Below are 27,746 nucleotides of genomic sequence, written 5' to 3' on the forward strand. Positions count from 1 at the left end.
ACTAGGGAGGCTGAGGCAGGAGCATCGCTTGAACTTGGGAGGTGGAGGTTGTGGTGAGCCAAGATCATGCCATTGCACTCCAGCCTGGCCAACAAGAGTGAAACTCCATGTCAAAAAAAAAAAAAAGAATATCATAAGGTAATATCATAAAAAACCTAGGAAATGTATTCAATTCAGTTTTATTTCATTTAACCAGTATTTCAGGGGTATCTCTCTATGAGATCATTTACTTTTTAGAGACAAAAGATATAGTCACTGGCTCAAAGAGCTTGTAGTCCCAATAGGGACTCGTAGCAATTTGTGTAAATGAATATTAAAGCCATATGTTAGGTTTCGCGACATAGGGATAGATTAAGATCTTTAGAGTTCCTAAGCTCTGAAAGGATTGTGATATCTAACCTTGACCCTCATATAGTTAAAAATAAAGTTATTAAACTATGAAGTTGCTATAAGGAATGCTAATAAAGCGCTTATTTTTCCTATGATGACTGCTTTGATGTTGTCTTTAAAATACCAAACACCAGTTTTAAGTCCCTTGTTCTGTTTCTTGCTTCCTCTGCCTTGCTGGGGCTCTAATCATATGGTGCAGCCTTGCAACAATGGCACAGAAAGGAGTGATGAGTTTGCCTCAGTGGGCACCAAAGACTTCACAGTTAGGATGAGATTCTTAACTTAGGTCTTAAAAGAGGAATAAGAGTTTTCCAGGTGACAGCCTTTTCCCAGGCGGAGAAACATGAAACAGCTGGGTGAATAGTAGGAGCTTGTACCACATTTGAGTGAGTGGTGTGAGTGAAGCTGCCCAGACAGAAAGAGATCAGGGCCAGGCGCAGTGGCTCACACCTGTAATCCCAACACTTTAGGAGGCCAAGTCACGAGGATCACTTGAGGAGTTTGAGACCAGCCTGGGCAACATAGTGAGACCTTGTGTCCACAAAAAAAGTTTAAAAAATGAGGCAAGAGGATGACTTGAGTGCAGGAGGTTGAGGCTGCAACGAGCCATGATTATGCCACTGGACTCCTGCCTGGGTGACATAGCAAGAGATCAGGTTTTACGGGAAATCTAGGCCATCAATTGAATAAATACTACTGAATTTTAAACTCTGCCATGCAAACTAAATTAATGTCTTCAAGTCAAGCCCGGAGTTGGCAAACTTTTTCTGTAAAGGGCCAGATAGTAAGTATTTTAGGTTTTGCTGGCCATATGATCTCTCTTGTAACTACCCAGCTCTGCTCTGGTAAAAGCAGCCATAGACAATATGTAAACAAATAAATGGGAGTGTGTCCCAATAGAACTTTCTACACAAAAATAGGTGGTGGGCTGGATTTGCTCCAGAGTACATACTATTGTTGGACAACCTCTGGTCTAGGCCATCAGTTTAACAAAGACTGCAGCATAACAGGTCTACAGTGCAAACTAATGTCTGCAAATATAAGCTTATCACATAATCTGGGGCAGTCAGAGGGTTGGTTGAAATACTAGGAAAGGTTGGAAAGAGGTGTCCTATGTTGTCCAAGGAAAAAAAAGGAAAGGTTGGGAGGAGGATGACTTTACAGTATGTGTGTGTGTGTATATATATATGTGTGTGTGTATGTGTATTTTTTTTTTTAGACAGAGTCTAGCTCTGTTGCCCAGGCTGGAGTGCAGTGGCACAATCCTGGCTCACTGCAAGCTCCGCCTCCCGGGTTCATACCATTCTCCTGCCTCAGCCTCCCAAGCTGGGACTACAGGCGCCTGCCACCACGCCCAGCTAATTTTTTTTTTTTTTTTGTATTTTTAGTAGAGACGGGGTTTCACCGTGTTAGCCAGGGTGGTCTCTATCTCCTGACCTTATGATCCGCCCGCCCCAGCCTCCCAAAGTGCTGTGATTACAGCCGCGAGCCACTGCACCCGGCCCGACTTTACAGTATTTAAGCAGGCCTGGAAGAAACCATGACACAAGAAAACACAGTTGTCCGAAGAATTTCCAAGTTGCCTTTCTTATAACCACACTGAGGGCAATCCTTGCTTCTCCTTTCATAAGGGGGTAAAGGCCCTTCTGATTTCCATACTCCTTAATCCCAAGTCACCTGCAAAACAGTTAATCATGTTGAGCGTGCTTTTATGGATGCCTCTCTTCCTCTACAGTTCATCCTCAGTTTCCCCCTGCTTCCTTGCTAACAATTGAGATTCCTATAATCAGAGAATGAACCATTCATTTCACTGCCAGAGAGAAAGTGAAAAATGCACGTTTTTGCTTGAGGTAACAACCTAGTTGAAACGCAGTCAGTCAGCAAGTGTAAAGGAAAGGTGGCTGGATCCTGTAGTGTGGGAAAGGTTGTTTGCTAGGTGGAAAAGGTTGAAGACAGCCAGTCACAGGGCAGGAGCGGCAAACTCAAATGACCACAAGCAGCTCATAAATAGCATTAAGTATAAGATGTAAAGAAAAAGTAGAGGCCAAATGCAGTGGTTCACGCCTATAATCCCAGCACTTTGGGAGGCTGAGGTGGAAGGATTGCTTCAGTCCAGGAGTATGAGACCAGCCTGGGCAACATGGTAAAACCTTGTCTCTACAGAAAAAAAAAAAAAAAGAAAAAGAAAAAGAAACGAAAAAAGCCAAGCATGGAGGTATGCGCCTGTAATCCCAGCTACCCAGGAGGCTGAGGTGGGAGGATTAATTGAGCCTGGGAGATCAAGGCTGTAGTGAGTTGTGATCAAGCTACTATACTCTAGCCTGGGCAACAGAGCAAGACCATGTCACAAACAAACAAACAAAAGAAAAAGTGGATGCAAAAGGAACAGCCAGTGCTCACTTACAGGTGATTTTTGTCTTCTGTGAACGTAGGCCCGGTGTTGCCTGAATTTTTTATTTTTTAATTTTTATTTATTTATTTTTTTTGAGACAGAGTCTTGCTCAGTCGCCCAGGTTGGAGTGCACTGGCGCAGTCTCGGCTCACTGCCAGCTCCACCTCCTGGGTTCACGCCATTCTCCTGCCTCAGACTCCCGAGTAGCTGGGACTACAGGTGCCCGCCACCACGCCTCACTAATTTTTTTGTATTTTTAGTAGAGACAGGGTTTCATCATGTTAGCCAGGATGGTCTTGATCTCCTGACCTCGTGATCCGCCAGCCTTGCCTCCCAAAGTGCTGGGATTACAGGCGTGAGCCACCACGCCCAGCCCAAACTTTTGAATTTTTTAAAAAAGAAGTTAGAAGTTTTCAAATGTTTGTGAAATCATCAGTTTTCTAAATATTGGCAATCAATTCCAAAAGTTTTGTAACATGTTACAAGCCAAATAAAGCACATCCATAGGCTCGATGGTCTATGGGCACCACTTGTGATCTCTGCTCTAAAGCATCTGATATCTGAATTGGTGGAAGGGTCATGGGAGCACACACCTGCCCGGGGAGCCACTAGAGTAGAGAATGCAAACACAGGGACACATGCCTTTGAGCAGGTCGCTGATAGCCAGGGGCTGTCAAGGTATTATGTGTCCCAGGCCAAGTAATAAGTTCTTGGACTTTTGAAAAGTTATTTCATTTCCCTGCCATCATGTTTGTAACATGCGTTTATAGTGCCCAGTTATCATTTTTCACAAAGTGCGATTTTTCTCCCATGAAGTACTCATCATCTTAAGTAATGTAGTTGATATGAACCCAGAAATTCCTACTTGATTAGGAGGCAGTTATTGGTAGTATGCCATTGATAGATTTGTTAATTTTTTGTTATATTTATTCAAATGCATGTTCATGGTAGAACAATTAGCACTTTCTAGTTTTCATTCTAAATAATGGACATTATAAATAATGGTCTCCACTATTGTCTCTTTTGAGTAATTCTATCAGGGACATGTTGAAATTCCAATGACCTTTTTTTTTTTTTTTTTTGCCTTAGAGGCATGTTTTGTATAATGCATTTTTTTTTCTTTTTTTCTCAAGACGGGGCCTCACTCTGCCACCCAGACTGGAGTGTAGTGACACCATCAGGTCTCACTGCAGCCTTGACCTCCCTGGGCTCAAGTGATCCTCCCACCTCATCCTCCTGAATAGCTGGGACATCAGGTGCACGCCACCACACCTGGCTAATTTTCTTATTTTTTGTAGAGATGGGGTTTCATTATGTGGCCCAGGTTGGTCTCAAACTCCTGTGCTCAAGCAGTTCACCTGCCTTGGCCTCCCAAAGTGCTGAGATTACAGGCCTGAGCCACTGTGCCCAGCCCTCATAATTCATTTCACACACCATAGTGTGGTGAGCACATTCTTTCACTGAAATAACAGTATCCATATTCACATATACAACTAGCATTGTTAGAAACATCTGCTATACGTATGTCTTTATGAGTTGCATTCTACTAGAGCACCACAGTGTTCCAGTGACCAGTGAGTGCTGGTTTACCATCAGATTTCATTGTTCCCTTCTGACAGTGTATTTCTCAATTTTTACCTGGGCCCAGTGCTGCCCAGAGTAAAGGCTACATTCTTCACTCCTCCTGGCAACCAAATTGCATAAGACTAGTACCAGCCAATGGTATATAACAAGTGATGTGGGTAACTTTTAATGTCCTTAAAGGAAGAGAGTGTGCCCCTTATTTCGCCCCACCACTTAGAACATTATCAAATGGCAAGCCACCTTAGATAGTATGGTCTAGGCTAGAAGGCCATACAACAACAGAGAAAGAGCCTGGCTCCTGGATGACCTTATGGAGCAGAGATTCCCTACTAGTCCTTGACTATCTACCTCCGTACTGTTACATAAGGGAAATACTTCTGGCCGGGCGCGGTGGTTCACACCTGTAATCCCAGCACTTTGGGAGGCTGAGGTGGGCGGATCACAAGGCCAGGAGATCAAAACCATCCTGGCTAACACAGTGAAACCCTGTCTCTACTAAAAATACAAAAAATTAGCTGGGAGTGGTGGCGGGCGCCTGTAGTCCCAGCTACTCGGGAGACTGGGGCAGGAGAATGGCATCAACCCAGAGGCACAGCTTGCAGTGAGCCGAGATTGCGCCACTGCACTCCAGCCTGGGCAACAGAGCGAGACTCCATCCCCCCCAACAAAAAGAGGAAAACTTCCATCTTGACTAAGTCATTCTTGTTTAGGTGTCTGTTACATCAGCAAGCTTACATCCCAGCTAAATCTCTACCCTAATCTTTGCAAGACAAACCATTGCATTGAGATTATGTAAAGGGAAGTAGGGGGAGAAAGAGAAATATATGATGATGATACTGGTCAATGTTCCCTATCCTTCAGTTTTTAAAATATTTTTTAAAAATTCAAGTTCAAACTAATATATATGCTAAAATCAATATGAAACTAAGCACATAGTTTCTATGTGCATCTAATATCATGATTACTTTATTGTACTTTTTCTAGTTTATTTTTTCATTCCTCGTTGTTCTTTATTCAGCAAATACACACTGAACAGCAGACTTCTGTTTTAAACACCATGAGGGAACACTGAAGCACTATGAGGAGCAATGAGGTGGATAAAAAAATACTTCCTTTCTCTAAGAAGATTACAGCGTACTTGTGGAGATAAAATGTTTCTTAAAAGGTGGCATGTGATAAGTGCCATGGAAAAGATCCCAAGGAGGCATGTTGGCTCACAGAAGTCATCCCTGTCACCCGCGGGCCTTCATGAGGAAGGGGTTGTTTGAGCAGGTTTATTTTGATTGCAATTCAAAAGAATATTACCTCACTAACAATATATGGCCAGGTGCAGTGGCTCACACATATAATCCTAGCACTTTGGGAGGCCAAGGCCGGAAGATTGCTTGAGCTCAGGAGTTCAAGAGCAGCCTGGGCAATACAGTGAGACCCGTCTCTGCAAAAAATAAAAAATAAAAAACAGTAAAATAGCCAGGCGTGGTGGCACATGCCTGCGATCCTAGCTACTTGAGGGGCTGAAATGCGAAGATAACTTGAGCCCGGGAGGTTGAGGCTGCAGTGAGCCATGATCATATCATTGCACCCCAGTCTAGGCAATAGAGCGAAACCCTGTCTCAAAACAAACAAACAAACAAAAACAATGTTGGTATTTTTTGTTACTGGATAGTTTATGTAACTGTTCTTTGAGATTCTGTCTATCCTTTAAGCACATAACAGTGATCTTTACATTTTCATCTTACTCTCAAACATTTTACTGAGATTATGTTATTATGATCATTCAACAAATGTATCTCTGGATATAAAAATTTCTTCATTATTAATAAGGAACTAAAACAAAGTAATGGTGATGATACAATCTCTTCTTAGATTGCGAATATTCTCATAAATTGTTACAAAAATATTCCCTATTTATTAGGCAAACAGTGCCCCCTTTTGACCACTGGATCCTATAAAAGAAATCCTAAGACAATAGACTTTTCATCTCTGCTAAAAATTGAATTATATAGAGAGTTATATAGATTTATATTATATCTAATTATATATAGCATATTTATGTTATGTCGCTGTAATACATAATTATGTATTTTATATATAGTATATAATTTCTAAAGAAACTATCCTATATAACTTTAAGGATATACTGTGTGCTTTTTATTATTTATTTTTTAGACTCCTGTTAAACGATTAGGTCCACTAGAGTGTTTAGTGGCAGTTTTGTAAGATCCACATTTTAGTTTTATGAATCTTCTTTATCCCGTCTGATTCAGGTTGAATACGAAGGCTTAAAGCATGAGATTAAGCGATTTGAGGAGGAGACGGTACTGCTGAACAGCCAGCTGGAAGATGCCATCCGATTGAAAGAGATTGCTGAGCACCAACTAGAAGAAGCCCTCGAGACTTTAAAAAATGAAAGAGAGCAAAAGAACAACCTGCGGAAGGAGCTCTCGCAGTATATCAGCCTCAATGATAACCATATCAGCATCTCAGTAGATGGACTCAAATTTGCCGAGGATGGGAGTGAACCAAACAATGATGACAAAATGAATGGTCATATCCATGGGCCTCTTGTGAAACTGAATGGAGACTATCGGACTCCCACCTTAAGGAAAGGAGAGTCTCTGAACCCTGTCTCTGACTTATTCAGTGAGCTGAACATTTCAGAAATACAGAAATTGAAGCAGCAGCTTATGCAGGTAAGAACTTTGGGACCACTAGAGTGAATTTCTTATAGATTGCATGTAGCATGTTGTGGGACTCCTGATTCTCGCATTTCACTTCCAGATTTCTTTTCTTTTCTCTTTTCTTTTTTTATTTTCTTTTCTGTTCTGTTCTTTTCAAGACAGAGTCTTGCTCTGTTGCCCAGGCTGGAGTACAGTGGTGCAATTTCAGCTCACTGCAACCTCCACCTCCTGGGTTCAAGCGATTCTCCTGCCTCAGCCTCCTGAGTAGCTGGGACTGCAGGTGCCCGTCACCATGCCCGGCTAATTTTTTGTATTTTTAGTAGAGATGGGGTTTCTCCATATTAGCCAGGATGGTCTTGATCTCCTGACCTCATGATCCGCCTGCCTCAGCCTCCCAAAGTGCTGGGATTACAGGCGTGAGCCACCATGCCCAGCCCCAGATTTCTTTTCTAATATTGCTTCTTCAATTAGAAACTTTCAAAGTGCAATATTTAAAAAAGACATGACAGAAGGGGTGTTAAAGAGAAAAAAGGTTCCTTGGGCCAGGTGCAGTGGCTCACACCTGTAATCCCAGCACTTTGGGAGGCTGAGGCTGGTGGATCACCTGAAGTCAGGAGTTCAAGACCAGCCTGGCCAACATGGTGAAACCCAACTCTACTAAAAATACAAAAAATTAGCTGGACGTGGTGGCGGGTGCCTATAATCCCAGCTACTCAGGAGGCTGAGGCAGGAGAATCACTTGAACCCAGGAGGCAGAGGTTGCAGTGAGCCGAGATTGCCATTGCACTCCAGCCTGGGCAACAAGAGTGAAACTTCATCTTAAAAAAAAAAAAGAAAAGAAAAAGAAGAAAGAAAAGACAGAGCCTTAATGCATTTCTGATTAACAAAAGAATTCAAAAACTTTATATACAAGTAAAATGATGGAAACCATGCAGTTTTTCATCACAAGCAACTGTGTATATAGTTTCCAGATTTATGGTTACATTTCACAGGAATACTTGAAGCCTTAAAAGACATAAAGGACTTCCTATGTACAAATTATCCAGGATACCATATGATTAAAAATGCAGAACAGGTATAATCTAAGACCAAAGGATTCTTATTGCAACATGAGTTAAACCTTAAATTTTTAGCATCTTCAAATCAAATGTCTTGTGAAGAATCCCAGCCTTTAACCTTATTTCCTTGTGAAATTGCTTTCTAGTTTCGAGTCTTGCCTTCCTGCCACACGTAATGGAAATGTTGTTTAAGGAACAGCAGCATGACCATCACCTGGGGGCTTATTTATACAAATTGTTGAGCTCCATGTAGATCTACTGAACTAGAAATCTGGTCTAACAAGCTTGTTAAGTGATTAAATTTGAGACTTAATCTTCAATCTCAATCTTATCCCTCCAAGGTTCTTCATGTATAGCTGATAATTAGAGGCTGTTAAGCCTTTGGCAGTCATCTGCCTCCACAGAAATAACTGGAAAAAGTGAAATTAACAGAAAAAAGTAAGAGAATAGAGAGCCAATGATGTTGATTTGTTAACCTGTTTATTTTCTATGTCTTTTTGCTCAGTTTACACTAATACAACTAGATTGAAACAGAAAACATACTTCCTTGTGAAAAAGTTTTACATGACAGATATATTTATAAGAATTTGTGCCCCCCAGATTGAATAGCATTAAATAGAAGTTATATGAGTTTTTTTTAACTCTTACGTTGGTGGCTTTGAGATAAAAAGTTACTGGGTTCAGACTTTTTGTTTCTTCTTTTTATTTTGGTGGCAGTGCAGAAGATATTAGGAAAAGAGACTTCTATGCATAAAACAACACAACAATTTTCAACCAGGTCTTCTGTTGGCTGAAAGCTCAGAGCTGTGCTCAGATTTAATTCTAAATGTGATCTGAATTGGGTAATACAAAAGTCTAAAAAGAGGAGAAGTTCAATAAAAAGAATGGTGGAAAACAAGTAAGTTCTCAGCAGGAGAGTGGCTCTCCTGAGTTCTCAATAGACTGTCGTTTTCGTTTGGGTTGGGACAGTTCCTCACTGCCAGAGAATGTTTTCTTCCTTGAGAAGGTTTAGCGTCTCTGATCCCAACTCATGAGATGCTGGTTACATTTCCTCAGTTGAAGTGAGGACCAGAAACTCCCCATGTATTTCAAATGCTCTGAGAGTCAGTCACTAGTTGACAGTCATTCTTAGAGGACAGCACTTTACTTTCCCATGGAATGGGATACATAATACCTTCCTCATTAGAGTGGCATGTGGGTTTATGAGTTATATGCAGAGTGCTGAGAACAGGGACTAGCGCACAGTAAATGCTCCGTAATTAGAAACTGTTATCATTATTTCACCTCCCTCGGTCCTTTAATTTATTGGGCACTCACTTTATAATAATTTAGATAATTATTATTAACTATTATTTTTGGGCTATTAGCTCAAGGATAATCATCCCAAAAGGGACTGATGTGGATACTGGCAGGAATATAGAAAAATAACAGTTAAGTCTCATGGTGCAAGAAGGTCTGAAAAAGGATATTCATTTAGCAAGATGTTAGGGTGAGGAAAACTTTGCTGGATAAATCCTTCCTCAGTCTACCAGAAAGCTGTGTCCCTTCAAATGTTTCATCAACCCTTAACTGATGTTGACAGTTTGCAAAGATGTAGAGGGGCGCAGGTAGGTCCTTATATCCCCAAGTTTGCTCCAGATTTAGTTGTGAAAACCAGGTTCAACACAGGAAGGGCTTTGCAGCTTCCAATCTCATACTAACAACACTAACTGTAATTTTTTTTTTAGGTGGAATATCCATTTATCTTCTTGTAATCAGCATTTGTAAAAAGCATATCAGCTTTTCCTAAGAATATATTCCATTCAAATGAGTAAATTCATGAGAAGTATACCTTCTCATGAATTATTTCTTTGTAATACAGTTTTTTCCTTAGCCACACATCTTTTTGGGTTGAATTTATGTAAATAAACACATTTAAATAAACACATTACAAAAACATTACCGGATACGTTGCCTAGAATTCATTGTAATTGGCTTTGATGTTAATAAGGATTAACAATAATATGGCAATTCTGATCAATGAGAGTACTCTACACCTGAAATATATATGTGTCAGTACCATTGTTCTGGAAATTCTGAAGAGGAACCAGTCAGATGTACTTTAAGTATAGCTATCTGGAATGCTTGGGCCAGGTGTGTTTTAAATTTAAGTTTCAGATTATAGAAAGGCAATATACAGTATATACCATATAGATTGTGATATCTCCACTGGGATCAGATGCAGCATCCGATGACCAAGTAATATTAACATTTCTGCAGTGAAACATGAGTATTCACACTAAGAATAAGATGAGAACCATTAAAGGCCTCACACCAGTCAGGTGCAGCTTGGCTGCCCTGGGAGTTTAGGACTGTCTGAATATTGCCAAGTGAGTTTTATCATAACCACGTGAGTTTGATCAAACTTGATTTTGAGCTTTTTGGATTTTGGAGTTGCGGGTATTGTAGGAATAGCACTGTCCTGTTGGGCAGCTGTCAGTTTTGCGCACCTCAGCTTACAGTGTCGACATACTTGGGACGTGACAGTTTGTGTTTTCTCTTTTTTTATTATACTTTAAGTTGTAGGGTACATGTGCACAACGTGCAGGTTTGTTACGTATGTATACATGTGCCATGTTGGTGTGCTGCACCCATTAGCTTGTGATTTACATTAAGTGTATCTCCTAATGCTATCCCTGAGCAGTTTGTATGTTCATAGTTCCCTTATCTCTTAGGATTTCTCCTGGCCTGGATCCACAACACTGCACGGGAGAGAAGGCCTTGTGCCTCTAAATCCAACAGCTGCGCTTAGCTAACAGCTCATGACCGTGTAGAGGGGCACAGGCAAGGCTATAACACCCTGATCCAGGTGATAACATAACACCCTGATCCAGGTGATAACATAACACCCTGATCCAGGTGATATGCAGCTTTCAGGTTTTCTTCCTTTTGATCAAGTCCCCCTTTGATAAAGTAAGTTGAAGAGATCTATAGTACAACATGGTGACTGTATTGTATTGAAAATTAAAGAGTAGATTTTAAGTGTTCTCAGTGTTGTAGAACCCCCAAATGTAGGTCGGCGTGCTGGATGGGTAGTAAGCCAAATACTGACACATCAGTGCTTAGCAGTAGAGAAAGGTGTATTCATTTTGGCCAAAAATGACATTGTGGGAGAGACAATCTGTCAAATCCTACCTGCCTTTGAACGTAACTGGGGGTTTTTGTGAGTAAGGCAGCTTTGCAGGAGATGAAATCCCCCAAAGATCAAAGTTGTTTGCGTCCCTCAGCTCAGTCAAACTTCTGGATGCCGTCCAGGAGGTCTGCATGACCTAAGGATCATTGTTCTTTGAAAGGAAAACAAGTTCATTAATCTTACTGGCAGCCAGGGTTAGGATGCAAAGTTAGTCAATTATGAGTGACTACCGTCTACCGAATGACTATGTGCAAGCAGTCATGCATGGAGGAAGAAAAGGACAAAGAGAAAGGAAAATAAGTAAAACAAACGTTTAATGATTTTGATAATATAGGTTCAGTTACATCACCAAAAACATGATAAGTATGTCAGGTCATGCATGTCACAATTAGCTCAATTTCCACTTTGCCTACATATTTCAAAACATCATGTTGTACACAATAAATATGTACAATTTTTGTCAGTTAAAATAAATACTTTTTTTTTTTTTTTAAAGAACTCCTTTGAAAACAGCATACCTAGTTCCATACCCTTTCGGCCTTTTCTTCTCCTATAAGGCTCAATTTTTGCACATGAATTATGTTTTCCCATCCATAGATATTTATTTAAACTGGTTCCAGGGAAAAAACAATGCCTCTGTCAATGAAGAAAGTCAAACTCTGTAAAATATTTTAACAGACTTATTCTGAGCCAAATATGAGTGACCATGGCCCATGACACAGCCCTCAGGAGGTCCTGAGAACATGTGCCCAAGGTGGTCGGGGTACAGCTTGGTTTTATATATTTTAGGGAGGCATGAGACATCAATTAAATATATTTAAGAAATACATTGGGCCTGGTGCGGTGGCTCACACCTGTAATCCCAACAATTTGGGAGGCCGAGGTGGGTGGATCATGAAGTCAAGAGATTGAGACCATCCTGGCCAACATGGTGAAACCCTGTCTCTACTAAAAAAAAACCACAAAAATTAGCTGGGCATGGTGGTGCGTGCCTGTAGTCCCAGCTACTTGGGAGGCTGAGGCAGGAGAATCACTTTAACCCAGGAGGCGGAGGTTGCAATGAGCCGAGATCATGCCACGGCACTCCAACCTGCGACAGATCAAGACTGTCTCAAAAAAAAAAAAAAAAAAAGAGAGAGAAAAAAAAGAAAGAAATACATTGGTTTGGTTCAGAAAGGTGGGACAGCTCAAAGCGGGGGCTTCTAGGCTATAGGTAAATTTAAACATTTTCTGGTTGACAATTGGTTGAGTTTATCTGAAGGCCTGGGATCAATGGAAAGAAAATGTTCAGGTTAAGATAAAGGATTGTGGAGAGCAAGTTTTATTGTGCAGAGGAAGCTCTCAGCAGACTTCAGAGACAGCAGGTTGTAAAATGTTTCTTATTGCGCTTAGAAGGGTGCCTGGCTCTTAGCTGATTATCTCCTGGATCCGGAAAGGAAGGAAGGAAAACAAAGGGGAAAGGAGATTCTCTACAGAATGTGGATTTTTCCCACAAGAGACTTTTCAGGGCAATTTCAAGGTATGGCAAGGAAATGTATTTTGGTTTTCTTCCTTTGCCAGTGTCAGATTGGAAAGTGAATCTTGATATACAGGGTTAAATAAAACCCATCCCATGAGCACTTATGGTTTGTAGGGCATGACTCCTCAGACCTCTTAAATAGGAATTTGGGCAATCTAAAAAAAAAAAAACAGAGCTTAGTCCTCACCTCTGCCTTAATTATCAGGAATGTTGAGTGAGTTGTTTTGCTTCTCTGAGGCTCATTCAAAAGGGGAAGGTAATAAATTAGCCCCACCACTAGTCTCTGCCATGCCTTTGTTGGAGAAAACTATGGAAAAAAACAAAAACAAAAACAAAATCAGGTCTCCTTCTTCAAGCCATCATACTGCCATCTGCTGGGAAATGGTAATAACAAGTATGACAATTTATAGCGACTACAATTTAAATAGCGCCTCCTGGAGTTGTTTACATGCAACCTGCAGACTTCTGCTGTGAAGCCCTGGTAATAATGCCATGCCTCTTCTGTAGAATTGTGAAGACCAAATGGGATGGTAAATATGAAACTGTGTATAAGTCATAACATTTTGTAAATTATTTATTGTCCTGGAAACTGCCATCAGGTTCCAAGATGCCAAGAAGGTCCCCAGTATCACTTTGTATAAACAGTCAATACATAAATTATAAAATGTATGGGAAAGGCAAGTGATGGTAAACCTCTATCTAAATTAGGGAGAGCTTTTTCCCAGAACAAATTAGAGTGAATATTTTACTGAACTGTATGCCTTCCTAGGTTATGGAATAACATACAGGAATATTTTAAACTTAGCTAATCATGCTAAGTTTCACATAACACAGAAACATATACACAAAAAATACAGTAAGAAAACATTTTGATTAACCTCAGAGTCTCTATAAACTTGACAACAGTCTTTGATAGTGAGTAGCTCAATGAGTGTCGTCCTTTTTCATGAGAGAAGTTTTTTAGCATATTATTGGATAAATTATTTTGGTGTTTTGGTGCCCTCAAGACCTCATTATTTCAAATAGGTTGTAATTGACATTTTCCAGTGACAGTCAAATACCTTAATTAGTTTCATTAGAATGAAAATAAGTAGATACTGTCTGGAAATACTAACTAAATTACTGAATCCATTTAAAGGAGTCCTGTATGCTTGTGCTGAAATTTCTGTCTTTGATAAATAGCCTCTAACTTTACATCTGCATAGAGTCAAACTAAGAAGGGGAAAACTCTGGATTTTTTTTTTTTTTCAGTATTACATTGGATATGTAATTTCACATGTAGTATGAGAAGACAGTAATGTTTCTGTAAAACTAAAATTAATATATTTTGTTGCATCTTCATGGATGTGGAAGAAATAGATTCCTATTATGTTTTGATCCAGTCTGTTAAAGGCAATTTTAATTTTTTCTATAATGATTGATGTTAAGTGGTGATGGTAATTTGTTATATGTCCCATAAGAGTTCAAAGCAATTTTTATATATTTGCTTAATTGGTTGCTGCTTATAACAACTGTATGGGGTAGAGGGTATTATTACCTTCATATTATAGATAAGGAAACTGAGGCACGACTGTGTTATGTCATTAGTTCAAGGTCAAAAATCTAGTAAGTGGAGTTGCTACACAGAGAGAGTTGAACAAGTCAAATATTATCTCTGCTTAAAGACTCACAGAATATTTATAGGATGATATTGATTAAAACAAGATTGGTCAGTTGTTGGGTTTTGAAATTTAAAGTGACAAGTATAATTATTTCCTAGTGCAAAGTTGACAACTTAAGTGGTTAAACTATTACAGATTTTATAGTTAGAGATTACCTTTACAAACTAGTTGGGCGCAGTGGCTCATACCTGTAATCCCAGCACTTTGGGAGGCCAAGGCAGGAGGATAGCTTGAGGCCAGGGGTTTGAGACCAGCCTGGACCACATGGCAAAACCCCATCTCTACCAAAAATACCAAAACAAATTAGCTGGGCATGGTGGTGTGTGCCTATAGTCCCAGCCACTGGGGAGGCTAAGGTGGGAGGATTGCTTGAGCCTGGGGGGTCAAGGCTGCAGTGAGCCATGACCATGCCACTGCACTCTAGCCTAGGTGAAAGAGCACGACCCTGTCTCAATAAATACATAAAATAAAAATAAATGGAATCATACAATGTGTGGCCTTTTGTGACTGGCTTCTTTCACTTAGCGTAACATTTTCAAGGTTCGTCCATGCTGTAATATATTAGCACTTCATTTTCATTTCTTTTTATTGTCAAATAATACTCCATGGTATGGATATACCACATTTCATGTAACCATTCATCAGTTGATGGACTTTTGAGTTGTTTCTATTTTTTTAGCTATTATCAGTAAAGCTGCTATGAACATTTATGTACAAGTTTTTGTGTGCACATATGTTTTAATTCCCAGAGGGAGTTAATTCTAGAGCTGGAAATGCTGGGTCATATGGTAATGCTATGTTTTACCTTCTGAGGAACTGCTAGTTTTGAAAACAAATTGAGTGTACCCTTTTATGTCCCCACCAGCAGTGTATGAGGGTTCAGATTTCTCCACATTCTCACTAACACTTGTTATTATGTGCCTTTTCAATCATAGCCATCCTGGTGGATGTGAAGTGGTATTTCATTATCATCTTAACTTGTATTTCCTTGTGAGCATCTTTTCATGAGCTTATTGGCTCTTTTATATCTTCTGTGGAAAAATGTCTATTCAGATTATTTTTTGACTGGGCTATCTTTTTATTTCTGAGTTGAAACAGTTCTTTACCGATTTGGATACAAATCCCTTATCATAAAAGTGATTTATGATTTGCAAATATTTTCTCCCATTCTATGGATTGTCTTTTCACTTTCTTGATGGTGTCCTTTGATGTACATAGGAGTTTTTTTTTTTTTAAAGAGATGGGATCTCACTATGTTGCCCAGGCTGGAGTGCAGTGGCTATTCATAGGCACAATCATAGCACACTGCAGCCTCAAACTCCTGGACTCTCCTGGTCTCAAGCAATCCTCCCACCATAGCCTTCTGAGTAGCTGGGACTACAGGCGCATGCCACTATGCCCAGCTAAAAAAAAACTTTTTAATTTTGATGTGTCTAATTTATTTTTTTTCTTTTGTTGTTTGTGCTTTTGGTGTCATACAAAACTGTTGTCTAATCTAAGGTCATGAACATTCATGGCTAGGTTTTCCTCTAAGAATTTTATGTTTATCTCTTATATTTAGGTCTTTGATCCATTTTGACTTAATTTTTGAATATGATGTGAGGAAGAGATCAACATTACTATTTTACATGTGGGCATCCAGTTGTCCCAGCACCATTTGTTGAAAAGACTATTATTCTATTCTTTCCCCCATTGAATTATCTTTGCACCCTTGTCCAAAATCAGTTGGTCATAGATGTATATGTGGGCTTATTTCTAGACTTTCAATTCTGTTCCATTAATTTATATGTCTGTGCTTATGCCAGTACTATAGTATCTTGATTATAGTTTTTTCGTAGCAATTTTTGAAATAGGAAAGTTGGCTAGTTCTTTCTCAAGAAGTTTCTTCAGGACTGTTTTGGCTATTCCAGGTTCTTTGCATTTCCATATAAATTTTTTGACCATCTTGTCAGTTTCTACAAAGAATCCATCTGAAATTTTGTTGGAGTTTGCATTGAATATGTAAATCAATTTGGGTAGTATTGCCATCTTAACTTTCAGTTTTTTACCCAAAAACAGAGGCTATTTATCCCTTTATTTAGGTCTTCTTTAATTTCTTTCAACAATGCTTTATAGTTTTCAGAGTACAGATGGTCCTTAACTTGTGATGGTTTGACTAAACTTTTTGACTTAACAATGGTGTTAAAGCAATACACATTTAGTAGAAACCATACTTTGAGTACCTATACAACTATTCTGTTTTTCATTTTCAGTACAGTAGTCAATAAATTAAATGAGATAGTCAACATTTTATTATAAAATAGGCTTTGAGAGGGGGCTGGGCATGGTGGCTCACACCTGTAATTCCAGCACTTTAGGAGGCTGAGACAGGTGGATCATCTGAGGTTGGGAGTTCGAGACCAGCCTGGGCAGCAAGGTGAAACCCTGTATCTACTAAAAATACAAAAATTAGCCGGGCGTGGTGGTGTGCGCCTGTAGTCCCAGCTACTTGGGAGGCTGAGGCAGGAGAATCACTTGAACCAGGGAGGCGGAGGTTGCAGTGAGCTGAGATTGTGCCACTGCATTCCAGCCTGGGCAACAGAGTGAGACCCTGTCTTAAAACAAAACAAAACAAAAAAAAAACCTTTGAGTTAGATTATTTTTGCCCAGCTGTAGGCTAACATAAGTGTTCTGGACACTTTTAAGGTAGCTAGACTAAGCTATAATGTTTGGTAGGTTATGTGTATTAAATGCATTTTAGACTTATGATATTTTCTTTTTTTTTTTTTTTTTTTTTTTTTTTTTGAGATGGAGTCTCACTCTGTCGCGCAGGCTGTAGTGCAGTGGCACGATCTTGGCTCCCTGCAACCTCCACCTCCTGGGTTCAAGTGATTCTTGTGCCTCAGCCTCCTGAGTAGCTGAACGCAGGCACGTGCCACCACACTCAGCTAATTTTAAAAAATTGTTTTCAGTAGAGACAGGGTTTCACCATGTCGGCCAGGCTGGTCTCAAACTCTTGATCAAACTCAGGTGATCTGCCCACCTCATCCTCCCAAAGTGCTGGGATTACAGGCATGAGCCACTGTGCCTGGCCATACTCATGATATTTTCAGTTTACAATGGGTTTATTGAGATGTAACCCCATCACAAGTTGAGGTGCGTCTGTATACATTTTGCACTTCTTCTGTTAAATTTATTCCTGCCAGGTGCGGTGGCTCAGGCCTCCCAGCACTTTGGGAGGCTGAGGCAGGTGGATCACCTGAGGTCAGGAGTTTGAGACCAGCCTGACCGACATGGAGAAACCCCATCTCTACTAAAGATACAAAATTAGCCAGGCGTGGTGGCGCATACCTGTAATCCCAGCTACTCGGGAGGCTGAGGCAGGAGAATCGCTTGAACCCGAGAGGTGGAGGTGGCAGTGAGCCGAGATTGTGCCATTGCACTCCAGCCTGGGCAACAAGAGCGAAACTCCATCTCAATAAAAGAAAAAAATTTGTTCTGAAGCATGTTATTTTTTGATAGTGCTATAAAAGCAATTATTTTATTCACTTTATTTTTCATTGTTCATTGCTAATATATAGAAATACAACTGATGTTCATATATTGATCTTGTATCCTGCAACATTGCTATACTTGTTTATTAGTCCTAATAGTTGTTTTTTAGTGGATTCCTTAAGAATTTCTATTAATATATACAAGAGCATGTCATCTGCAAATAAAGATCATTTTACTTTTTTCTTTCCTTAAAAGATATTTCCTCAATACCTTTTATTTCATTTTCTCACCTAAGTTCCCTGGCTAGAACTCCAGTACAATGATGAATAAAAATGGCAAGAGCAGCCATCCTTGTTTTGCTGTGGGTGTTTCACAGATGCCCTTTATCCGGGTGAGGGAGTTTTCTTCTGTTACTAGATTGTTGACTTTTTTTTAATTATCACAAATGGATATTAAATTTTGTCAAATGCTTTTCCTTCATACATTGAGATGATAATATGGTTTCATGTATTCTATTAGTGTGGTATATTATATTTATTGACTCTCAAATGTTAAATCAACATTGTGTTTCTGTGATTGCATTTGGTTATATTACTGGATTCAGTTTGCTAGTATTTTGTTGAGGATTTTGTGTCTATATTCATAAGAGGTCTTGGTCTTTAGTTTTATTTTCTTATAATTTGTTTCTCTGGGATGGAGAGGTTGTTTGTTTTTTAGTTTTTGGTTTTTTTTTTTTTTTGAAAGAAAGTCTTGGTCTGTTGCCCAGGCTGGAGTGCAGTGACATGATCTCAGCTCATTGCAACCTCTGCCTCCCAGGTTCAAGCAAGTCTCCTGCCTCAGCCTTCCAAGTAGCTAGGATTACAGGTGCCCACCACCACATCAGGCTAATTTTTGTATTTTTAGTAGGGATGGGGTTTCACCATGCTGACCAGGCTGGTCTCAAACTCCTGACCTCAAGTGATCTGCCCGCCTTGGCCTCCCAAAGTGCTGTTTCTCAAGTTTTGGTATCAGAGTACTCCTCATCTCATAAGAGTTGGGAAGGGCCCCCTCTCCCTACATCTTTTTTAGTTTTCATCCAGTTGACTGACCTTTGTGTGTTCATGTGCATGAGAGAATTTTCTTTTCACCACACACTCTAAAGTAGACACTTTTCTTTTAACAACTGATGAATTCCCTCATATAGAGTTTCTTTGTTCTATCTCAATCTTTTTTCATAGAGTTCTCTTTTGTTGGGGCACAGACATGCATTATCAGAGTTGTTGCTCTTCAAGCAGAGAAGAACAAATTATTTATGAGTTCCATTTGTGCATATTGATGCTATGTATACTGTTACAAGAATCACATCATCATTTACGTGTCAAATTGAGGGTCAAAAGACTTGGCTGGACAGAGTGGCTCTCACCTGTAATCCCAGCATTTGGGAAAGCCAGATTGGCAGGATTGCATGAGGCCAGGAATTCAAGATCAGTCTAGGCGACATAAAGAGACCCCATCTCTACTTATAAAAAGTTATTGAGGCTGGGCGCAGTGGCTTACGCCTGTAATCCCAACACTCTGGGAAGCCGAGGCGGGCAGATCACATGAGGTCAGGAGTTTGAGACCAGCCTGGCCGACATGGTGAAACCTCGTCTCTACTAAAAATACAAAAATTAGCTTGGTGTGGTGGCACGTGCTGGTAATCCCAGCTACTCAGGACGCTGAGGCAGGACAATTGCTTGAACCCGGGAGGCAGAGGTTGCCAAGATCATACCACTGCACTCCAGCCTGGGCAACAGAGTGAGACTCCATCTCAAAATAAATAAATAATAAAAGGAAAACACTCAGTGAAGTAAAAAATAATTTCTATGGGATATAGTAACACCAATAATAATAGTAAACATGTTGTATACTTACACTAGACCAAACAGTTTACAAATACTGAAGTCAGGTTTTCTGGCAAAACAACCAGCTCTACCGTGAAAAAACAAAATCCCCAGTTCCAGACAGAAAATGAAGATTGTAGGAAGAGAAATAAGACAACTATTCTCAGTCACTACAGAAGATTATAATAAACCCCTCAACTCTCTTGGATAAATTCTTTACAAATGGAAATTAAAATAGTAACACTTAAAATGTATAGTAATTTTAAGCTTTAAAGTGCTGTGCATTTTATTCATTCAAAGCACTAAATCTAAAACAATTTAGGCCAGGTGCAGTGGCTCACGTCTGTAATCCCAGCACTTTGGGAGGCTGAGGCAGGCAGATCACCTGAGGTGTCAGGAGTTTGAGACCAGCCTGGTCAACGTGGTGAAACCCCGTCTCTATTAAAAATGCAAAAATTAGCTGGGCGTGGTGACACGTCCCTGTAATACCAGCTACTCGGGAGGCTGAGGCAGGAGAATCGCTTGAACCCCGGAGGCAGAGATTGCAGTGATCTAAGATCATGCCACTGCACTCCAGCCTGGGTGACAGAGTGAGACTCTATCTCAAAAATTAAAAAATTAAAAATAAAAGGTAAATATTCAGTGAAGTAAAAAATAATTTCTATGGGATATAGTAACACCAATAATAATAGTAAACACATGTTTTATACTTACACTAGACCAAACAGTTTACAAATACTGAAGTCAGGTTTTCTGGCAAAACAACCAGCTCTACCATGAAAAAACAAAATCTCCAGTTCCAGACAGAAAATGAAGATTGTAGGAAGAGAAATAAGACAACTATTCTCGGTCACTACAGCAGATTATAATAAACCCCTCAACTCTCTCTCGGATAAATTCTTTACAAATGGAAATTAAAATAGTAACGCTTAAAATGTGTAGTAATTTTAAGCTTTAAAGTGCTTTGCATTTTATTCATTCAAAGCACTAAATCTAAAACAATTTAGGCCAGGTGCAGTGGCTCATGCCTGTAATCCCAGCACTTTCGGAGGCCAAGCCGGGTGGATCACCTGAGGTCAAGAGTTCGAGACCAGCCTGACCAACACGGAGAAACTCTGTCTCTACTAAGAATGCAAAAATTAGCCAGGCATGGTGGCAGACGCCTGTAATCCCAGCTACTTGAGACGCTGAGGCAGGAGAATCGCTTGAACCTAGGAAGCAGAGGTTGCAGTGAGCTGAGATCATACCATTGCACTCCAACCTGAGCGACAGAGTGAGACTCCATCTCAAAAGAATAAATTAAATAAATAAAGTAATTAATTTAAAAAACAGTTTAAGCATCTGCTCTTTGAAATCCAAATACAATTTAAGGTACTCTAAGCCTTAATAGCTAAGTGAAAATATAATGTTAGAGTTTTACAAAATTACCTGTATTTTAGTAATTTTTTTGTCAGACCAAACTTAATTATCTGGGAGAAATATAGATAGATAGATAGATAGATAGATAGATAGATAGATAGATATGATATATGTGTATAATATATATTTACATATGTGTGTAATATATGTGTAATTTGGATAAAATTTCCTATTCAATTGATTTCAGCAGAAACGTATTAAATATAGAAAGCAGTACTGTATAGCAGCAGTCCCCAACCTTTTTGGACCAGTGATCTGTTTCATAGGAGACAATTTTTCCACAGATAGGGTGCAGGTGGTTGGAGGGCATTAGATTCTCATAAGGAGCATGCAACCTAGATCCCTCACATGCGCAGTTCGCAATAGGGTTTGCACTTCTATGACAATCTAACGCTGCCACTCATCTGACAGGAGGCAGAGCTCAGGCGGTAATGTTTGCTCACCTGCCACTCACCTCCTGCTATGTGGGCTGGTTCCTAACAGGCCACAACCGGGTACTGGTCAGAGGCCTGGGAGTTGAGGACCCCTGTTGTGTAGGGAGGAAGCATACGTGCAAGAGACAGTGTTCTATTTGATGTTTTCTGGAGATGCTGTCATGAAGACACTGTAGACTTACCTTTTTTAGGCTTAGAAAATGTTTACATTCAATCTGAACTGTCAGAGTCCAGATTGAAGACTGTTCTAAAGGCATTACCTTATTCGTCTTAACACTTTTGCTGCTAAAACAAGCTTCAGACACATTCAGTACATTTTGTTTTGATCCAATGTTTATTTGATTCAGAGGCTTTTCCTTTTGAAGGGCGTTTTGGAAACAGTCTTATCTGTAATCGTGTGTACTAATCGAATAATGTTTACACTTTCCAGTGCAAAGTTGCTTAATTTTCAAGGGAAAAAAGGGAAAAACACTTCTGACATAATCAGTTTTCACTGAGATTGCATAGATTAGAGATTTTCCATCTCCTTTATGAAAAGTTCAAATGACATGGCTATTCATCAAATACCATATTACGTAATTACCAGGTTTTTCACTGAAAACTATTACCCAAATAGTCTGGGTAAGCAAATTCATCATCACCTCTGGAGATACACTCTATTATAACTAATGAAATCCAGCTAAGATTTGTATTCAAATATTTCCTGACTCTGAAATGAAAGAGTTGCATTTATAAAATTTTCAAAATTGTGAAAACAGATGTGTTTGCCATGTAAAAACATTTTGGCTTGTGGGAGGTGCACCACCGCTAACCAGTTGTTCACAACAGCTAACACTGTAGAACCTTCAGCATTAAATTCACTATCTCACTTCATCATCGAAATTTCCTATGAAGTGTTACTGTGCTCCTTGCATAGGTTACCAAACTGAAGCTTTCTCAGAGTCACATAGCTAAGTAAATGTCGGTCCCGAGATTTGACTCCAGTATTCTCTGATGCCACAGGCCCAGTTCTTTACCTGCAGTACTGTCATTTGTGAATAATTTGGGTTCTGCAGCCATAAAATGTAATTTGTGAGTTGCTTTCCTTTCATAGATATGGGCAAACACCATGTCATAACATGAGAGCTATAACTTAAAAGCCTCTAAATAACAACTTGAGATAACAAAACCGTTATCTTAAGTTCTAATATATGTGATCATACTATACAGGCAGTCCCTGGAATGCATAGTAGTCCGGGACAGTAAAAAATGATCATGCAAACTGAAACCATGCAAAACAAACTTAATAATTAATGGGGAAATTTACAATTGTGTTGTGATCTTTAAATATTTTTGTGAAACATTAAAAAGTCTCTTACTGTTGTTTATAAATACATATAGAAATGAAAATATAGTAAAAGTACTTAGTACTTCATAATTTAAAACATTAGGAACATTGAGAGTTAAACTTTTATTTCTTTGTAAACAGCTTATCAAGTGTATTTTGATCTTGCCTTCTTCTATAAAACTTAGGGTTCGGTGCGGTGGCTCATGCCTGAAATCCCAGCACTTTGGGAGGCCAAGGTGGGCAGATCACGAGGTCAGGAGTTCGAGACCAGCCTGGCCAACATGGTGAAACCCTGTTTCTACTAAAAATACAAAAATTAGCTGGGCGTGGGGGCGAATGCCTGTAGTCCCAGCTGCTTGGGAAGCTGAGGCAGGAGAATTGCTTGAACCCAGGAGGCGGAGGTTGCAGCAAGCAGAGATCATACCACTGCACTTCAGCCTGGCGACAGAGCTAGACTCCATCTCAAAAAAAAAAAAAACTTAGGACACTGAGCAAGAATCTTTTCTTTGCTTTGGCAAATTGTCCTCCTCATTTTTAAGTTTGGATCATCTTCCAACATTTTATCCTCTGCACTTTCAACATCTGGAAATATCTTTGCGAGTACCTTTATGTGCCAGCATCACTTCCTCTTCGACATTTTCATCCTTTTTGCAACTACCGTACTGTACTTTTCTTTTTCTTTTTCTCTTTTTTTTTTTAGACGGAGTCTCACTCTGTCGCCCAGGCTGGAGTGCAGTGGTGTGATCTCGGCTCACTGCAACCTCTGCCCCCCGGGTTCAGACAATTCTGCCTCAGCCTCCCCAGTAGCTGGGATTACAGGTGCATGCCACTATGCCCGGCTAATTTTTTAAAATATTTTTAATAGAGACGGGGTTTCACCATCTTGGCCAGGCTGGTCTTAAACTCCTGACCTCATGATCCACCCACCTCGGCCTCCCAAAGTGCTGGGCTTACAGGCACAAGCCACCGCACCCGGCCATACTGTACTTTTTCATTTAATAAATTGAAAAAATTGCCTCCACTAAGTTTCTTTGGGTGCACATCTAAAGTCCCTCAAACAGCATTAGTGTCAATATTTCCATATTCAATTATTTCTTCTATAACTCCATTTAGGTAGTTTCAGGGATTTTTTTAGAGGCAGGGTTTCACTATGTTGCCTCAGCTCCTGGGCCCAAGCAATCCTCCTGCCTCAGCCCCTGGAGTAGCTAGGACTACAGGCACACCCCACTGCACCTGACTCCATTTATGTTTTTTTTTCAAATTTTACTTCCAGCATTGTCACTCTTTGTTTCTTCGCTGTGCTTTCTTTCTTGTTGTAATCCATTTTTGTAAAACATCACATGGATTTATCACTAGGAGACAAGACAAGGCAACTATATCCTTAGCCGTCTGTGAGTGAACTGAATAACAGATACATAGTAACCAATCACTGGTTCACTTTGAATGAAGTGGTGTCATTTGCCATAGGTCATGATGTTATGTAGTGATTTTATAGACTGAACAGCTGGCAGCGAAGATAGATTGTGCATTATGCATGGCTCACAATCAATCTATTTGGTCATTGAAATTTGGACCATGGTTTGGGGAGTAGCTGATGTTTTAACTAAAGCAAAGTAACTGAAACTTATGCATATCAGAACCTTACCAAGAGAGGACTACCATGATAGTTAATGAGGGGCATCAGGTTCCACAAAGGATCATAAAAATACTACTCTACTGTATTATACATTTACATATATATATGTATATCCTAAAGTAATAAGCTAGTTTTAAAATATTAACCATACTTAATGATTAATATTTATTATATTCTAATTATAATAATTTTACTTGCCATTTAGGGATTTAATGTATGATCCAGGAAGTTTGAAAGTTTGAATTGGGCCGGGTGCGGTGGCTCACGCCTGTAATCCCAGCACTTTGGGAGGCTGAGGAGGGCAGATCACGAGGTCAGGAGATCGAGACCATCCTGACTAACATGGTGAAACCCTGTCTCTACTAAAAATGCAAAAAAAATTAGCCGGGCGTGATGGTGGGCACCTGTAGTCCCAGCTACTTGGGAGGCTGAAGCCGGAGAATGGCGTGAACCTGGGAGGCGGAGCTTGCAGTGAGCCGAGATCGCACCACTGCAGTCCAGCCTGGATGACCGAGCGAGACTCTGTCTCAAAAAAAAAAAAAAAAAAAAAAAAAAAGTTTGAATTGATATCTTCCTTTAGATATAAAGACATTCAGCATCAATTCATTGCTCTTAAGGCAGATCTCATGATGGTTTATTTTTTAAAAAGAAGAAGAAAAGAAAACACAAGTGCAGAAGGATATGAACACCATGATACTTCTTATAGAACAATAATGTAAACAATATTATTTTGTTATTGAGAAACAGTTACATTATAAATGCAAAAACTCATAATTCATAATATTTACCCATATGGAAGGAGAGAAATGCTTTAAAATTTTTTCACATTGCAATTTCTTATATACCTATGTTTAATGAGACAGTGTTTTGTATGGACACCTGAGTGTTTTTCATCAGGTGGTAATACTTCCTGTCTACATAAACATATCACATTATTCAAATTAATTGCTAATATTTACAGTTCCTATTTTGGACTAAAGGAATTGAATTGACTTATAAATTGTTCTTTTAGCTCTAAAATTCCGTATGTATTCTTTGACTTTTATATTAAAAACCATCAAAGCTGGGCATGGTGGCTCACGCCTGTAATTCCAGTACTTTGGGAGGCAGAGGCAGGGGGCTGACATGCGCCTAGGAATTCAAGACCAGCCTGGACAACATAGCAAGACTCTGTCTCTACACACACACACAATTAGCCAGGTGTGGTGGTGCGCACCTGTGGTCCTAGCTGCTCAGGACACTGAGGTGGAAGGATCACTTGAGCCTGAGAGGCAGAGGCTTCGGTAAGCCACAATTGTGCCACTGCACTCCAGTGTGGGTGACAGAGCGAGACCCTGTCTTAAAAAAAGATAAAAACTGTCAAATGTAGTGCATGTTTGTTTTGGGGACTAAATGCTTATTTTTAAGAGGATGGTTAAAGTACTCAGCAATATTTAGTAAGTTAAAGCCTTAGGTTTTAAACCTGATTTGGGGTTGAGCTCTGGGAAGGAAAGGATGATTGATTCATAGGCACCCTGATACAGTCACTTAATGATCTGAAAAACAGATGTACTATAAGGCACTCATAAAAATAACACCAGTCCTATGCTTATCTCTTAAAGTCATGTTGTTTTCTGCAAGGTGTTAAAAATGAAAATAAGATTGTTCTAATAACATTGAAGTTTCATGAGTATGTGTGTATGATACAAGTGAAATTGATGGGTAACTACTTGCAGTATAATTCTTTTAGAATTATGTACTTTTAGATTGACTTACCAGAACTGCTGAAATAAAAAACACTCCATTTTAATTCGAAATAGTGGGAACATTGGCTCTGCTGCAGTGATTTTTAAGTGTATACATGCCCGACTGTGAATGGATTAAGTTCATCATTGGTTCTGCATTGAGGTCATTCAGAGACTTTCTTTTGCCATTGCAGGTAGAGCGGGAAAAGGCCATTCTTTTGGCCAACCTACAGGAGTCACAGACACAGCTGGAACACACCAAGGGAGCACTGACGGAGCAGCATGAGCGCGTGCACCGGCTCACAGAGCACGTCAATGCCATGAGGGGCCTGCAAAGCAGCAAGGAGCTCAAGGCCGAGCTGGACGGGGAGAAGGGCCGGGACTCAGGGGAGGAGGCCCATGACTACGAAGTGGACATCAATGGCTTAGAGATCCTTGAATGCAAATATAGGGTGGCAGTAACTGAGGTGATTGATCTGAAAGCTGAAATTAAGGCCTTAAAGGAGAAATATAATAAATCTGTAGAAAACTACACTGATGAGAAGGCCAAATATGAGAGTAAAATCCAGATGTATGATGAGCAGGTGACAAGCCTTGAGAAGACCACCAAGGAGAGTGGTGAGAAGATGGCCCACATGGAGAAGGAGTTGCAAAAGATGACCAGCATAGCCAATGAAAATCACAATACTCTTAATACGGCCCAGGATGAGTTAGTGACATTCAGTGAGGAGTTAGCTCAGCTTTACCACCATGTGTGTCTATGTAATAATGAAACTCCCAACAGGGTCATGCTGGATTACTATAGGCAGAGCAGAGTCACCCGCAGTGGCAGCCTGAAAGGGCCTGATGATCCCAGAGGACTTTTGTCCCCACGATTAGCCAGGCGGGGTGTGTCATCCCCGGTAGAAACAAGGACCTCATCTGAACCAGTTGCAAAAGAAAGCACAGAGGCCAGCAAAGAACCAAGTCCAACTAAGACCCCCACAATCTCTCCTGTTATTACTGCCCCACCGTCATCTCCAGTATTGGATACAAGTGACATCCGCAAAGAGCCAATGAATATCTACAACCTTAATGCCATAATCCGGGACCAAATCAAGCATCTGCAGAAAGCTGTGGACCGGTCCTTGCAACTGTCTCGTCAACGAGCAGCGGCTCGGGAGCTAGCCCCCATGATTGATAAAGACAAGGAAGCCTTAATGGAAGAGATCCTCAAGCTAAAGTCCCTGCTGAGCACCAAACGGGAGCAGATTGCCACATTGAGGGCGGTATTGAAAGCCAATAAGCAGGTAATCTCATTCTACTGGTGAAAGCATGCTAGTTAAAGCTTTCTTAACTAATTTATTCCCTAATTTATTGAGTATCCAGTATCATCAAGATGAGAGTTCAGATTCTTGGTCAGTGGAGAAATAA

At 40.0% G+C, this 27,746-nt stretch overlaps 1 protein-coding gene across 6 annotated transcripts in view; it reads left to right on the forward strand.

The window, feature by feature from the left end:
* BICD1 (BICD cargo adaptor 1) overlaps positions 1-27,746 on the forward strand; it is a 267,827-nt gene that overhangs the window by 189,446 nt on the left and 50,635 nt on the right. For all 6 annotated transcript variants that reach the window (XR_001447966.3, XM_015151410.3, XM_077953838.1 and 3 more), the window contains exons 4-5: positions 6,634-7,059; positions 26,528-27,622. Coding sequence is in view for 5 of the 6 variants with exons in the window: in XM_015151410.3 (XP_015006896.1) it covers positions 6,634-7,059; positions 26,528-27,622 (1,521 nt within the window). In the remaining variant the exon portion in view is untranslated. The remainder of the gene's footprint in view (positions 1-6,633; positions 7,060-26,527; positions 27,623-27,746) is intronic.

The sequence above is a fragment of the Macaca mulatta genome, chromosome 11, assembly GCF_049350105.2.
Source record: "Macaca mulatta isolate MMU2019108-1 chromosome 11, T2T-MMU8v2.0, whole genome shotgun sequence".
Classification (NCBI taxonomy): Eukaryota; Metazoa; Chordata; class Mammalia; order Primates; family Cercopithecidae; genus Macaca; species Macaca mulatta.